Source organism: Sciurus vulgaris, assembly GCF_902686455.1.
Source record: "Sciurus vulgaris genome assembly, chromosome: 16".
NCBI lineage: Eukaryota > Metazoa > Chordata > Mammalia > Rodentia > Sciuridae > Sciurus > Sciurus vulgaris.
This window is the reverse complement of record NC_136477.1, coordinates 27,266,840-27,280,832: the sequence shown is the minus strand read 5'-3', so window position 1 is coordinate 27,280,832 and position 13,993 is coordinate 27,266,840. Positions and strand designations below refer to the sequence as shown.

At 37.3% G+C, this 13,993-nt stretch overlaps 1 protein-coding gene and 1 pseudogene across 7 annotated transcripts in view; one reads left to right on the top strand and one right to left on the bottom strand.

The window, feature by feature from the left end:
* Positions 1-13,993, bottom strand: part of SLC22A14 (solute carrier family 22 member 14) — a 130,175-nt gene that overhangs the window by 108,797 nt on the left and 7,385 nt on the right. For all 6 annotated transcript variants that reach the window (XR_013760050.1, XM_079116252.1, XM_079116253.1 and 3 more), the window contains exons 2-3: positions 6,868-6,956; positions 168-680 (exon numbers count right to left, since the gene is read on the bottom strand). Coding sequence is in view for 5 of the 6 variants with exons in the window: in XM_079116252.1 (XP_078972378.1) it covers positions 168-680; positions 6,868-6,903 (549 nt within the window). In the remaining variant the exon portion in view is untranslated. The remainder of the gene's footprint in view (positions 1-167; positions 681-6,867; positions 6,957-13,993) is intronic.
* Positions 2,330-4,748, top strand: LOC306647200 (aldo-keto reductase family 1 member B10-like; annotated as a pseudogene). Its single transcript has one exon. The product of its transcript is annotated as an aldo-keto reductase family 1 member B10-like (transcript).

Here is a 13,993-nt window from a genome sequence, read left to right as displayed (position 1 = left end):
GTGGACATTAGGAATTCTGATTTTTGGCCCAGGTCCCACCTCTGCAGAGAAACTTCAAGGCAATTGCTGACCCTCTGATACTTAGTTTCCCCACCTGTTCAGGCAGGGTGGGGCATGTCTCTGGCATGGTGTGGGCATAGGTACAGACAAGCCGGGACAAAGCACACCTCACTGATAAGCGATCTCTTCTTGGACTCAGGGTAGATCCATCCATTTTCACACGGGTTTGTGGAGTTGAGGCCAAACTGAATGATAGACTCGAGATCCCAGGACACGGGCAAGTACATGAGACAGGTCAGAAAACTTCCATTGGGTGCTCGGGGCAGGGTCAGGTTCATCTGCTCAGCCTCTGAGAGGTTGGGGTCCAATGCCAGGATCCAGCTGGTATTGCAATAGGGCTTCTCTTCTGAGAACACGAAGTGGTCAGCAAACATGAAGAAGGCCGACAAGATATTGGGAATAAAAGTGAGGGCTATCAGCCTCCGCTGGAACGTGCCAAACTCCCCCACTGCATCCAGGACATCAGCAAACTTGTCATCCTTCTTGGATTCCATGGCCCTCAACCTCTGTAACAGAGTATCCAGGCTCCAGGAATGGGAAGTCCCTGAGGTTCCACACCTGTTCGAGCTCCCAGGAACCTGAGAGTCATCCTCTGCCTCAGAGTTCTTTTCTCCTGACATCTGTCCAAAGAAAGGATGCAGCTCAGTTTCCTGTTACCACTTCCCAGACATCAGACACCAGCAAAGGAGCCACTTACCAGAACACGGCATCTGGCTTGGAACAAGGTGGATTCCATGGTTCCCTCCTTTCTTTCTGGAGTTTCTTAGTTCATATAGAGTGTTGCCTCCCACCCACCTTGGCTAAGCCATCCCTGGTTTTTAGCATTTTTAAATTTTTAATGTTTTAGAAAATGTTTGTGCTTCTGTTGCCATGGGTAAGTTCTAAAGAACTCTCTTGCAGTTTCTCCGCAACAGAAACATTTTTTGCACACATACTGAAGTACCACTGGAGTTGCAAGAGGTAGGACAGGGCCTTTCCTTCAATAACAAATACCTGCATCCATGGCAAAGATCAGAGACGCAGGTGAGTAGCTGGAGCCTTGGTTAAGAGATAGGGCTGAGGTGAGTGGCCAGAGACTTTGGCCAAGAGCTAAGGGGGGCAAGGGTTAGTAGGGGGCACCAAAACAGTGGGATACAGCCATAATGGAGAGGCAGGTAAGTGGAAGACTGACTAAGGGTGTTACCTTGGGATAGCAGCAAGGGGTGGAAACTGAGCTCAACACTGTTTTGAACCAAAATACACAGCAGGGCTTAAAGAGGTCCTGGGTCAGGCCACCACTTGGCCACCAGCAGAAGCAGAGACAAGACTTCTCTGAGGAAAATTTCACCCAGTTAAGTCTACAAGAAGATGAAGTTAAGTCTAACTTCAAAGATGAGTAAGAAAGAAACCTAAAGCTAGAAACACTGATGTGCAGCCATAGGACTCTGGTGATAAAGTGTGAAACACAGCTCGAGAAAAGCAGCACCACAGACTGGCGGACAGCCACACGAACCTGACTCCAGTTGCCACTCAGTTAATCCCATCATGGAGTAATTCATTGATTAGGTTAAGGTGATAGCCCAATCATTTCACCTCCAAATCTTCTGGCATTGTCTCACATATGAGCTTTTGGGGAATACCACATCTAAACCATAATATTCTGCCCCAACCCGCCAAAAGCTCATACTCGTCTGACAACGCGAAATACATTCAGTCCATTCCCAAGAGTCCCCACAATCTCAACAATCCTAAGAGAGAACCTTACATTCAACTGCTGCAGAGTACACTTTTTTCTCATTGGCAATGGAACATTCTCGAGGATAGAGGACATGTTAGGCCACAAAACATGTCTCAGCAAATTTTTAAAAATGCAATCATAACTCATATCTTCTCTGAGCACAATGGGAAATCAGTAAGAGAAAGTTTAGAAATTGTACAAATATGGAAATCAAACAATATTCTTTTGAATGACCAACGGGTCAATAGAGAAATCTAAAAATTTCTTGAAATGAAAACAAAACACAACATACCAAGACCTATTGGATACCCTGAAAACAGTACTAAGAGAGAAGCTTATAGCAATAAGAACCTGCATCAAGATAGTAGTAAAATCTAACAGGAAGAACTAAAACAACTCAAGGAACTAGAAAGTTAACAAAAAGTCAATCTCAAAATTAGTAGAAAGAAAGAAATTGTGAGGAGCAGAAATAAATGGTATAGAGACCACAAAAATACAAAACAATCAGTGAAATGAAGAGTTTTTAAAATACAAGTAAATTGATGCCCCTTTATTTAGACTGACCAAGAGAAAGAGAAGTTTCAAATAAATGAAATCAGAGATGCAAAAGGAGACAAGACAACAATTACTAGAGAAATACAAAGGATAATTAGGGACTATTATAAACAACTATATGGACACTAGAAAACCTGCAGAAAAAAAATCAGTGAATTTCTGGATACATATAATCCACCAAAATTGAACCACAAGGACATAAAAAATCTGAACAGACTAACAGGTAACAAGATTGAATCAGTAATAAAGTCTCCCGATAAAGGAAAGCCCAGAACCATAGTGATGACTTTCCTACTGAATTTTATTCAACTTTTAAAGAACTAAAACAAATTCTTCTCAAACTATTCTAAAACTTTAAAAGAGAACCCTTTTCAAAGTCATTCTACAAGGCCAGCATTATCCTGATACCCAAACAAGATGAGTATACAACCAACAAGCTAACTTCTAGCAATTTCCCTACTGAACATAGATGGAAAATTTTAAACAAAACACTAGCAAATCAAATCCAACAGCCCATAAAAAAGAATATACACCATGACCAAGTGGAATTTCTCCCAGAGACACAGGATGGTTCAACATATGCAAATCAGTAAATATAATAATCACACCACCAGAATGAAGGATAAAAATTTTATGATCATCTCATGAGATGAAAATAAAGCACTTAATAAAATTTAACATCACTTCCTAATAAAAATTCTCAAAAATTAGGTGTAGAAGTAATTATTTCAGCATAATAAAATCTATATATGACAATTCCACAGCCTATAGCACACTGAATGGGAAAAAAAATGAAAACATTTCCTCTAAGATCAGGAACAAGCTCAGGGTGTTCACTTTGCCCACTCTTACTCAATATAGCATTAGAAGTCTTAGCCACAGCAATAGGAAAAGAGAAAGAAACAAGAGACATCCAAATAGAAAAGGAGCATGTCAAATAATTCCTGTTTGCAGAAGACATATTGTTATATAGAGAAAGACTTAAAGTCTCCACCAAAAACTGTTAGAACCTATAAACAAATTCAGTAAGGTCACAGGATAAAAAAGCAACGTATAAAAAGAAGTAGCATTTTTATGCAACAATGAAGAAATTGCTGAGAAATTGACAGTGATTCCATTTACATTATCTACAAAAATAAAGTAAAATAAAATACATAGGAATAAATTTAACAAAGGAAATGAATGATCCCTAAAATGATAATTACAAAATATTGATGAAAGAAATTGAAGAGGACACACAAAAAATCCAATTTTCATACATTAGAAGATTGTTAACACTAGACATCTATCTGCTCTCTCAGAATCATTTCTGCTCCTACCATGGCCACCTTCTTGGAGCTTAACACCAAAGCCATGATGCCCATTTTGGGTTTGGGTATCTGGGAGACTCCCCGACAAGTAGATTTAAAGAAGCCATGAAGTTGGCCATTGATGCAGGATATCACCACATAGATTGTGCCTGTATCTATCAGAATGAGACTCAGGAGGAAGAAGCCATCCAGAAGATCCAAGAGAAGGTGGTGAAGCAGGGGGACCTCTTTATTGTTAGCAAGGTGTGGTGCACCTTCTTTGAGAGAAACCTTGTGAAAGAAGCCTGTTGGAAGACCCTCCAGAATCTAAAACTGGACTATCTGGATGTCTGTCTTATTTATTCACTAGTCCCAGGGATTTCAGTCTGGCAAGGACTTATTCCCCAAAGATGCAACCTCATCAGTAAATTAACATTCTTGGGTGCCTGGGAAGTCATGGAGGAGCTGGAGGATGAGGGGTTGGTGAAATCCCTTGGTGTCTTCAACTTTAACCACTTCCAGATTGAAAGAATCTTGAACAAGCCTGGACTCAAATATAAACCAGTGACTAATCAAGTTGAGTGTCACCCATACCTCACCTAGGAGAAACTGATCCAGTACTGTCACTCCAAGGGCATCACTGTCACAGCCTATAGCCCCCTGGATTCTTCAGATAGACCTTGGGCCAAACCAGAAATCCTCCAGGTCACTAAGGGAGGACTCCAATATTAAGGAGATTGCCGCAAAGTAAAAACAAATCCTTGACCCTGGTTCTGATCCAGTTCCAGATCTAGAGGAATGTGATAGTGATCTCCAAGTCTGTGACACCAGAATGCATTGTTGAGAACTTTCAGGTTTTTGACTTCAAATTGAGTGATGAGGAGGCAGTGCTTATACTCAGCTTTGACAGAAACTGAGGGGCCCATGTCCTGGCTGACCAGGCTCCTTGGGTGGAATACCCCCTCAATGCTGAGTACTGAAGCTAAATCTCCTTATGAGACACTAGTGGATTCTTTCTCTTCACTAAAGTGGACTTGCTCCCCATAAGTCCTGTTATAGCCAAGTTTATGTGAAATCATACTGTACCTGACCTTGTTATAGGTCAGAATCTAAGCAAGGCTTTTAAATTTTTTTATTAGAGCATTATAATTAACATAATGGGATCAGTCATGCCCTATCATACATGCACGTAACGTTAGTTACCCAATCTCCTTCCCAGAATATTCTTTTCCCTTCCCTTCTCCCTCCCCCTAGGCAAGGTTTTATTTAGATCCATATGAACCAGGAGATCAGTCTTAGGAAGTATGACTCAGATGAGTCTATTTCTTCCACTTATTGATCTGACTAAATGTTTATTTAACAGATCTTTGTTAACATTGAGGATGCAAAAATGAAAAGAATTTTAAAACAATAAAAGTTAAAAAAAAGAATATTGTTAAAACATTCATAGTATCCAAAGTGAGCTGCAGATTCAGTGTAATTCCTATCAAAATATTGATGACATTCTTCACAGAAAAAAATCACAAAATTCACATGGAAACATAAAAGTATGGAATAACCAAAGCAATCAGGAGCAAGGAACAAAACTGGAAGTGTCATAATATCTGATTTCAAAATATACTACAAAGCCACACTGACCAAAATAGCATGGTACTGGCATAAAAACAGATGTACAGACCAATGGCACAGAATAGAGAAAACAAAAAATAAATCTGTGAATTTACCACCACCTAATTTTCAACAGAGGCAGAAAGTACATACATTGGAGAGAAGACACTTTCTTCAATAAATGGAGTTGGCGAAGCTGTATATCCAATGCAGAAGGAAACAGACCTCTATGTAACCCTTATGCACAAATCAACTCAAAACTAATTAAAAAATCTAAATGTAAGAACTGAATTATGAAATTACTAGAAGAAAACAAGGAAAAACAGTTTAAGAAATTGGTTTGGCAAAAAAAAAACTTTTTAGATAAAGCCCCAAATAGCACAGGTAACAAAATAAAAAATGGACCAATGGGATTATATCAAACTAAAGAAGCTTCTGTACAGCAAAGGAAACAATCTGTAAAGTGAAGAGAAACCTCACAGAATGGGAGAAAAGCCTGCAAAAGATTTATCTGAGAAGGGTTTAATATCCAGAATATGTAAAGAACTAAAAACATTCAACAATGACAACAAAACAATAATAATCCAGTTAAAAATGGGCTAATGATTTGAGTAGGTATTTCTCAAAAGAGAACACACAAATGGCCAAAGCATATGAAAAAAAATGTTCAACGTCACACTTTATCAGGGCAATGCAAATCAAAACCATGATGAGGTATGCCTCACTCCAGTTAGAGTGTCTATGATTAAAAAATTAAAAAAAAAATAACATGCCAATGAGGATTCAACTACACTGCTGGTAGGAAAGTAAATTATTACAGCCACTGTGGGAAATCATCTGTAGTTCCTCCGAAAGCTACCAACAGAACTACGTATGATCTACTACTGGGTATGTACCCAGAGGAGATGAAATCAGTATGTCAAAGAACAGCACTATTTGCAAGACTGAGCTATGAATCAGACTAGTGTCCACCAATGGATGAATGGATAAAGAAACTACAGTGTGTGTGTTCCATCAAGTATTACTATGGAGTATTAGTCAGCCATAAAAGAACAAAATTCCATCATTTGCAACAACAATGGGTAGAACTGAAGGACATTACATTAGGTAAGATAAGTCAGGCGCAGAAAGACAAACACCCCATGTTCTCATTTATGCACAAGGCAAAGTTGATCTTGAAGAATTAGAAAATTGAGGAGTAGAAGTAGAAAACTAAGTAGTCCAGAGCTTGGACAGGTGGGGGAGAAGGAGGTGGAGGGAGGATGGTTAATGGGTACAGGGGTGCAGGTGGATAGGAGGAATAACATTTATTGTTCTACAGCATAGCAGGAGAACTGTGGTTGCCAACAATTAATTGAATATTTCAAGATACCTGATAGAGAGGATTTATATTTATTTATTTATTAAGAAATGATATATGTCTAAGGTGGTGGATACATCGATTACCCTGATATAATCATTACACATTGTATATATGCTTTGAAGTGCCACACTATACCCCATAAAAATGTGCAATTACTGTGTCAATTAAAAATATTAATCAAGTAAATAAAATAAAAAGGCAAAAAAAAAAATGAAGTCAGTGTTATTTTTTTTTTTAAAGCATGGCCAATGTTCCCCAGTTTCCCCAGAACTTACCCTGTCTATTTTACTTTTGCTGGTGTGGTCATTCATCTTGCTGCTTTCCCTCTCAAAAGTGTCGTGATGTGGATAACAATTTGGTCACCCTGTAAGAAGGCACACTTAAAACAAGGTCACAAAAAGGCAGGGGGTAAAAAGATGGGAAAAATTATATTAAGGAAACATTAATCAAAAGACAGCTAATGTACCTCTCCTATTACTAGCAAGCAAAATAAATGTGAAAATAAAGCATCATTGGGAATAGAGAGATTCACTACCTGAAGATAAACTTTCAGCACACCAAAAGTGTTAATTTTTAAAATATTTGGCCTAATAAATGTCTTTGAATACTTAAAATGGTAATAAGTAGAACAGGAGAAACACAGTCCCAATATAATAATGAGAGATTTTAATGCATCTTTTTCAAGAGGTCAAATATATAAAACTTTAGCAAACTTATAGATGGAATAACATCATGGAGAAGCTTATCTAATGGTCATTTATAAAAGTCTTCATCTAATAACTAGAGAAAACATTTTCCTCAAGCTTATTTGGGCATTTGCAAAACTTTATTGTGTGGTAGGCAAGTAAAACAAAACTTCAACAAATTTCAAAGAAAAGATTCATATAGACCTGTCTTCTGAAACAATGGCAATTAAATTATAATCAATAACCATTTAAAGAGCTGGATTTAAAATTTGTATTATTTTTTAATATTTTTTGAAATAGAGTTTAGGATTCATTTGTCAACAATTTGCACTCCATCCCAAGGGATTCCTCCACTCCTTGAAGATTTTTTAAAAATTTTATACATTCAAGGTTCACCCTGAGTGGTGGGGGAAATAGAAGTTCAGAGGATTAGACAAAGGGGAATGAAGGGAAGGGAGGTGAGATGGGAATAGGAAAAACAGTGGAATAAATCTGACATAATTTTCCTATGTACATGTGTGAATATGCCCCAGTGAATCTCAACATTGTGTACATCCACAAGACTGGGATCCTAATTACAATAACATATATTCATATATTCCAGGCTTGTATAAATATATCAAAATAGATTCTACTGTCATATATAACTAAGAACCACCAAAAAAAGTTTCACCTTTTGTGTGATAAAATTCTATGGGTTTTGCAAATGCACAGGGTAATATATTCACCATGAAAATATACAGTAGCAGCTCTGGAGACGGAAGCAGAAGGATTGCAAGTTCAAAGTCAGCCTCAGCAACGTAGCCAGGCCCTAAGTAACTTAGCAAACCCTGTCTCTAAATAAAAAATAAAAAGGGCTGGGGATGTTGCTCAGTGGTTAAGCTCCCCTGGATTTAATCCCCCGTGCAAAAAAAAAAAAAAAAAAAAAAAAAAAAGGTATCATCATATAGAAGTTTCACAGCCCTAAAAACCCTTGTGCTGCCTGTTAAACCTCCTCTCCCCTCTCAAACCCCTGGCAACTAGTGATGTTTTACTGCGTACTTTGCCTTTTCCACAATGTCAATCCTTGCAGACTGGCTTCTTTCACTTAGTGATATGCATTAAGGGTATCCATGTCTTTTAACTAGAGAAAACATTTTCTCAAGCTTATTTGGAGCATTTGCAAAACTTTATCTTTTTGTGGCTTAATACTACTTTTTAAAAAAATCACTGAATATTCCTCTTTCGTATTCATGTACCACAGATTTTGCTCACCCTTTCATCTCTATTGAAGACATCTTGGTTGCTTCCACTGTTTGGCAATTGTGAATAAAACTGTATAAATTCAAAACTTGTGTGGACATAAATGTTCAAAGCAGTTGGGTGAATAATCTAGTCTCACGAATGCTGAATCATATGGTAAGAATATGTTTACTTTGTTAGAAACTGCCAACTGTCTTCCAAACTGTCTGTACCGTTTGCATTTACACAGCAATGAATAAGAATTCATGTTGCTCTGGTTCCTGATTAGAAACTGATATTGTCAGTTTACTGGGTTAAAAGTCCACTCTAATAGATGTGTGGTGGTATCTTATTGTTGTAGTAAATTGCACTCTCTAGTGACAAATAATGTTGACTGTCTTTCATATGCTTAATTACCATTGGTAATCTGCTTTGATGGCTTAGCTCTTCAGATTTTTTGCCTATTTTTAAATTTTTGAAATTCAGTTTTGAAGTCTTTGTACATGTTTTATATAAGTCCTTATCAGGAAATGTTTTCCAAATATTTTCTCCCAGCCTGTGACTTGCCTTTTCTTTCTTTTAACCGTGTCTTTGCAGAGCAGACGTTTTTAACTTTATAAAGTCAAATTATCTATATTTCTGTAATTCTGCTCTTAGTGTTGTTTCTAAAAACCTTCGTTGTGAAACCCAAGGTCATCTGGATTTCTGTACGTTTTCTTCTTGAGGTTTCATAGTTTTATTTTACATTTAGGTTTCTGAATCTAATTTGAGTTAATTTTGTAAAAGGTCTGAGATCTATATCTATGTGAACATTTTTGCATAGGTACATCCAATTGTTCTACTACCATTTATTGAAATGTCTGTCCTTTCTCTACAGAATGAATGGCTTTTGTGCCTTTGTCAAAGATTGTGAACTGTATTTGCGTGGGTCTATTCTATCCCAGAAATCTATGTGTATATACTTTGGTCAATACCATGCAATCTTGATTGTGGTAGCTTTATAGTAATAAGTCTTGAAATAAGACAGTGTGAGTCATCTAACTTGGTTTTTCCTCACTATTATGGTGGCTTTCCTAGGTTTTTTGATTTACTATGTGAACTTTAGGACCAGTTTGTTATCTACAGAACAGCTTGCTGTGTTTTTGATTGAGACTGTATTTAATCTATAGGTGGGGTGGGGGGGAGAATTAGCATTTTAACATGAGGAGTGGTAATTCAGTCTATGGACATGAGATAAAGACAGATATAGATATCTCCATATATTTTAAGAAAAAAAAAAAAAAGGATCTTGTTGTTCCCTCACAAATCAAAGAAGAAATCATAATGGAAATTTTAAAATATTTACCAATGAGTAATAACATAACTTACAACATGTCAAAAGTTGTGGCTGGTAATAAAAAGTGATACTTTATGAAAACTTATAGCTTTAACTGCTTTTAATAGAAAAACAGAAAGACTGAAAATTGATCATCATCACAAGGAATTTAAAATACCCAAAGAATAAATCAAATTAAGAAGGAAATAATGAAGTCAAGACAAAAATAAAGGAAATAGAAAAATAGAGGATCAACAAGGTCCAATATTGATTTTTCAATAGATTCATAAAAGAGACAAAACTTTCATGAAATTAAGGAATAAATAAAAAGGCAGAAGTTATAAGTGAGATTTCTATATATGCAAACAAGAATATCCAAATTTGGTAAAATTTAAAATATTAACTGAATACTAACATCAACTTTAAGCCAGGTATGGTGGCATATGCCTGTAATCCCAGTGGCTGGGGAGGCTGAGGCAGAAGGATTGAGAGTTCAAAGCCAGCCTCAGCAAAAGTGAGGCGCTAAGCAACTCAGTGAGACCCTGTCTCTAAATAAAATACAAAATAGGGCTGGGGATGTAGCTCAGTGGTCAAGTGCCTGAGTTCAATCCCCAGTACCCCCAAAAAATTACTAACATCAACTTTATGCTAAGACTATGAAAACTTAGGCAAGTTAAATTCCTAAACAAAATTAATCAAAACAGATCATTAAGCTCTATAAGGCTTAAAGAAATAGAAGTCTTAAAATTTCTATTGATGAAACAAATTATAAAAGTGAAGAAATCTTCCTACAAAGAAACACCAATCTATGAAACTTTATGGAACGGATAGGAAAAGATGGATTGACAATGGAAGTTTCTGTAAAATTACTTTGATTCAAAAATTATAAAACCTATATTATAAGAAAGGGAATTATTGATTCATTTCATTCATAGAAATAGATGTGAACACGCTAAAGGTAATATTAGTAAATCAAGGTTTTATATTGTTTTTAAAGAAAACTATGCTATCTATATTAATAGATGAGTGGAAAAAAACATGATCATGTTTACAGGTGAAGAAAATACATTTGGAAAAATTCAACATTGATTTATGGTTTTTAAAAAAGAATCCTGAAAATTGGACACAGTGACACATGCCTATAATCCCAGTGACTCTAGAGGTTGAGGCAGAAGGATCAGAAGTTCAAGGCCAGCCTTTATCCATTTGCCTAAATGGATAAAGTTGGAGAATATCATGCTAAGTGAGATAAACCAATCCCAATAAACCAAAGGACAAATGATCTCACTGATAAGTGGATGATGATACATAATGGGGGGGGGGGTGGGAGGAGGAGGGAGCAAGAATGGAGGAAGGAGGGACTATATAGAGGAAAAAGAGGCGTGGGAGGGGAGGGGGGAAAGGAAAATAAAGAATGAAGACAAACACCATTACCCTAGGTATGTATGATTACACAAATGTGATACTCTACTTCATGTACAACCAGAGAAACAAGTTGTACCCCATTTGTTTACAATGCATCAAATAAATAAATTTTTAAAAAGTTTAGTTAGAACTAAAATTTAAAAAAAAAATTTGCCTAGCATGGTGTAAGACCTGGGTTTACTCCCTAATAACACCCCCAAAAAAAATCCTGGAAAAAGTGGAATGTCTTTGATTTACTAAGAGAAACTATCTGCCCCCTCCCAACAACAACAACAAAATCCTAAAATGGAAACAGAATTATTCCCTTTAAAATCAGAGGGAAGCCAATCCTTGACTGGCTTCTGGGTACTGAGCTCCTTGGAATGCTCCCTGTGCTACAAGAATAGTGTTTTGCATCCTTAGCCACCTTGATTCACACTATACTGACTTGTCTAAATAGTTTGTGTCTCCTGCTGAACAGCTGCTTTCCTGCTTGAGGTCTGAATTGGACAGTGAAAGTTTCCGTAACTACAGTTGGTCATAAGGCCTGTGTGCCCACGTGACCAACTCCCAATAAAACCCTGGAAGCTTAGGCCCCGAAGGTTCTCTGGCAGAAAAGACCTCACACAAATTGCCATAGATCATTGCTCAGGGAGCGAGGGCACCCATAATTCCCATGGGAGAGGTCTACTGAAGGTGGCATCCAGTATCATCTAAACTCCACCCAATGCACCTTTTCTCCGTATAGATTTTGCCACATGCCTTTCTTGCTGTAAGAAATTATAACTGTGACGATAATTAATTTTTGAGGCCCATGAAATCTTCTAGTGAATCACAGAAGAATGGGGATGGTCTTAGGAACCACTGACATACATCCCTACAAAAACTATGGGTGTACTTATATTTTGACTTAGCAATCCCCCTGCTAGAATTTACCCTGAAGATAAGCTTACAGAATAAGAAAATACCATATTCACCAGGTTATTCACCATGCACTGAATGTGATTTAAAGTACTGGAAACAACCTAGATGTCCACACTCAGAGAAGCGGTTCATCCACAAACCCAGTGTGAGGCAGCTGTGGAAACGGACAAGGAAAACGCAGGGGCAGGGACGTGGCTGGGTGGTAGAGCACTTGCTTAGCATGCATAGAGCCCTGAGTTCACTCACCCTAGCAAACCCTGCCACCCAATAGGAAAATGTCTATGAACTGATAAAGAATGATTCCGGGTGATATTGATAAGTGAGAAAAGCAATAGGTCAAGAGTGTCTATGGGATGCTACCCCTCGGGTAAGCAAAAGAAAATATCGGTCTGCTCATTTGTAAAAAAAATACAGGAAGATAAGTCACAGTCTAATCAGACTAGTATCTGCAAGGGCTAGTAGGTTGGGAAACAGGTGAAAAGGATGGAGGGGTGGGAGGAGGGGTGGTGCAGGGGAGGAGAGTAACACTTCTCTAAGCATGGCTTTTCCCTGCTAATTCTAGTTCTAGGAAACTAGCTAAGTTTCATACACAGGCCCTCCCCAAAGAGATCATTAATTAAAACCAACCAGGATGAGGAGAGAACCCAAACAGTAACAAATAAAGCTAACCGTAACACAAATAGGCATCATAACCATGTTAAAGGAGGAGGGGGAAGAAAAGAACTCATCTAAATAACCAAAAAATAGTATGTTGACTGTATATTGCAAAGCTATTTTTTAAAGATAAAAAGAACTATAGACCAAATATTGTTACTCTAGTAAGTGAATTTATTACTAACTCAGTTAGTGCAGATTCTCCTTGACTTACAGTGGGGATAAATTCATGCTGATGAATTCAATCATAAGTGAAAATATACTAAGTTGAAAATGTATTTAATACTCTGAGAAGCCTGTTGTACAGTAAACAATATTGTACATTGGACCATCAAAAGTCAGGGGCCATCTGTACATTGTAGACAAGAGCTGGGTTTCTGCCAGAGAAAGGAGTCACAGCTAAGACAGGTGAAGCCGCAGGCATTGGGCTGGAATCAAAGGTATCAGTAGGAACTCAAGATTAGCTACACAGAGGTTGTGTGTGTGTGTGTGTGTGTGTGTGTGTGTGTGTGTGTGTGTGTTTTCCAGCTCTGTCCACTGAGATGGCCTAGACACAATAATGCCTTAGCAGTAATGAGCACACCTAGTACTCAGATCTTTATAAACAAAAATAGAGTTATTCAGAGAAGTGGTTGATTCCAGGCCTGGGCCTGGGAAAACACAAGATGAATATGAAATATATTATGGTATCAGAAAGTAAGGAAGTGCCCCCAATATGTCAAAGGAAACAGGAGGCAAACCAAAGGAGTCCCCAGCTGCCAAATACAGGACAATTTTAGCAACAAAATAATGATAGCAGTAGATAATAACCCATAGAAAAATATAAGTGAGTCCATAAATAAATAACTGAATAAATAAATAGGAAAAAAAGGAACATTTTTTCATTACTGTAGAATATTTGTATTTTCTATTAAAAGTATTTGTCTTAAAACTTAAGTATTTAATAAGACTGTGAATTTTATGATGTGAAAATTCAGTTTAATTATTTTTATTTACTGATCTGTCATGCCCCCCCCCCCCCCCACATATTGAAACTTTGCACAAATATATTTCTGGGCTTTCTATCTTATAGAAGATACTCTATCTTCTTTCTACCTAACTCTTATCTATAATATTTAAATTAGAGAATGAAAATATGATGGGAAACAAATTTTTGCACAGTCTCAAAGCCTGTCCCCATAAGATATTCCTCATTTA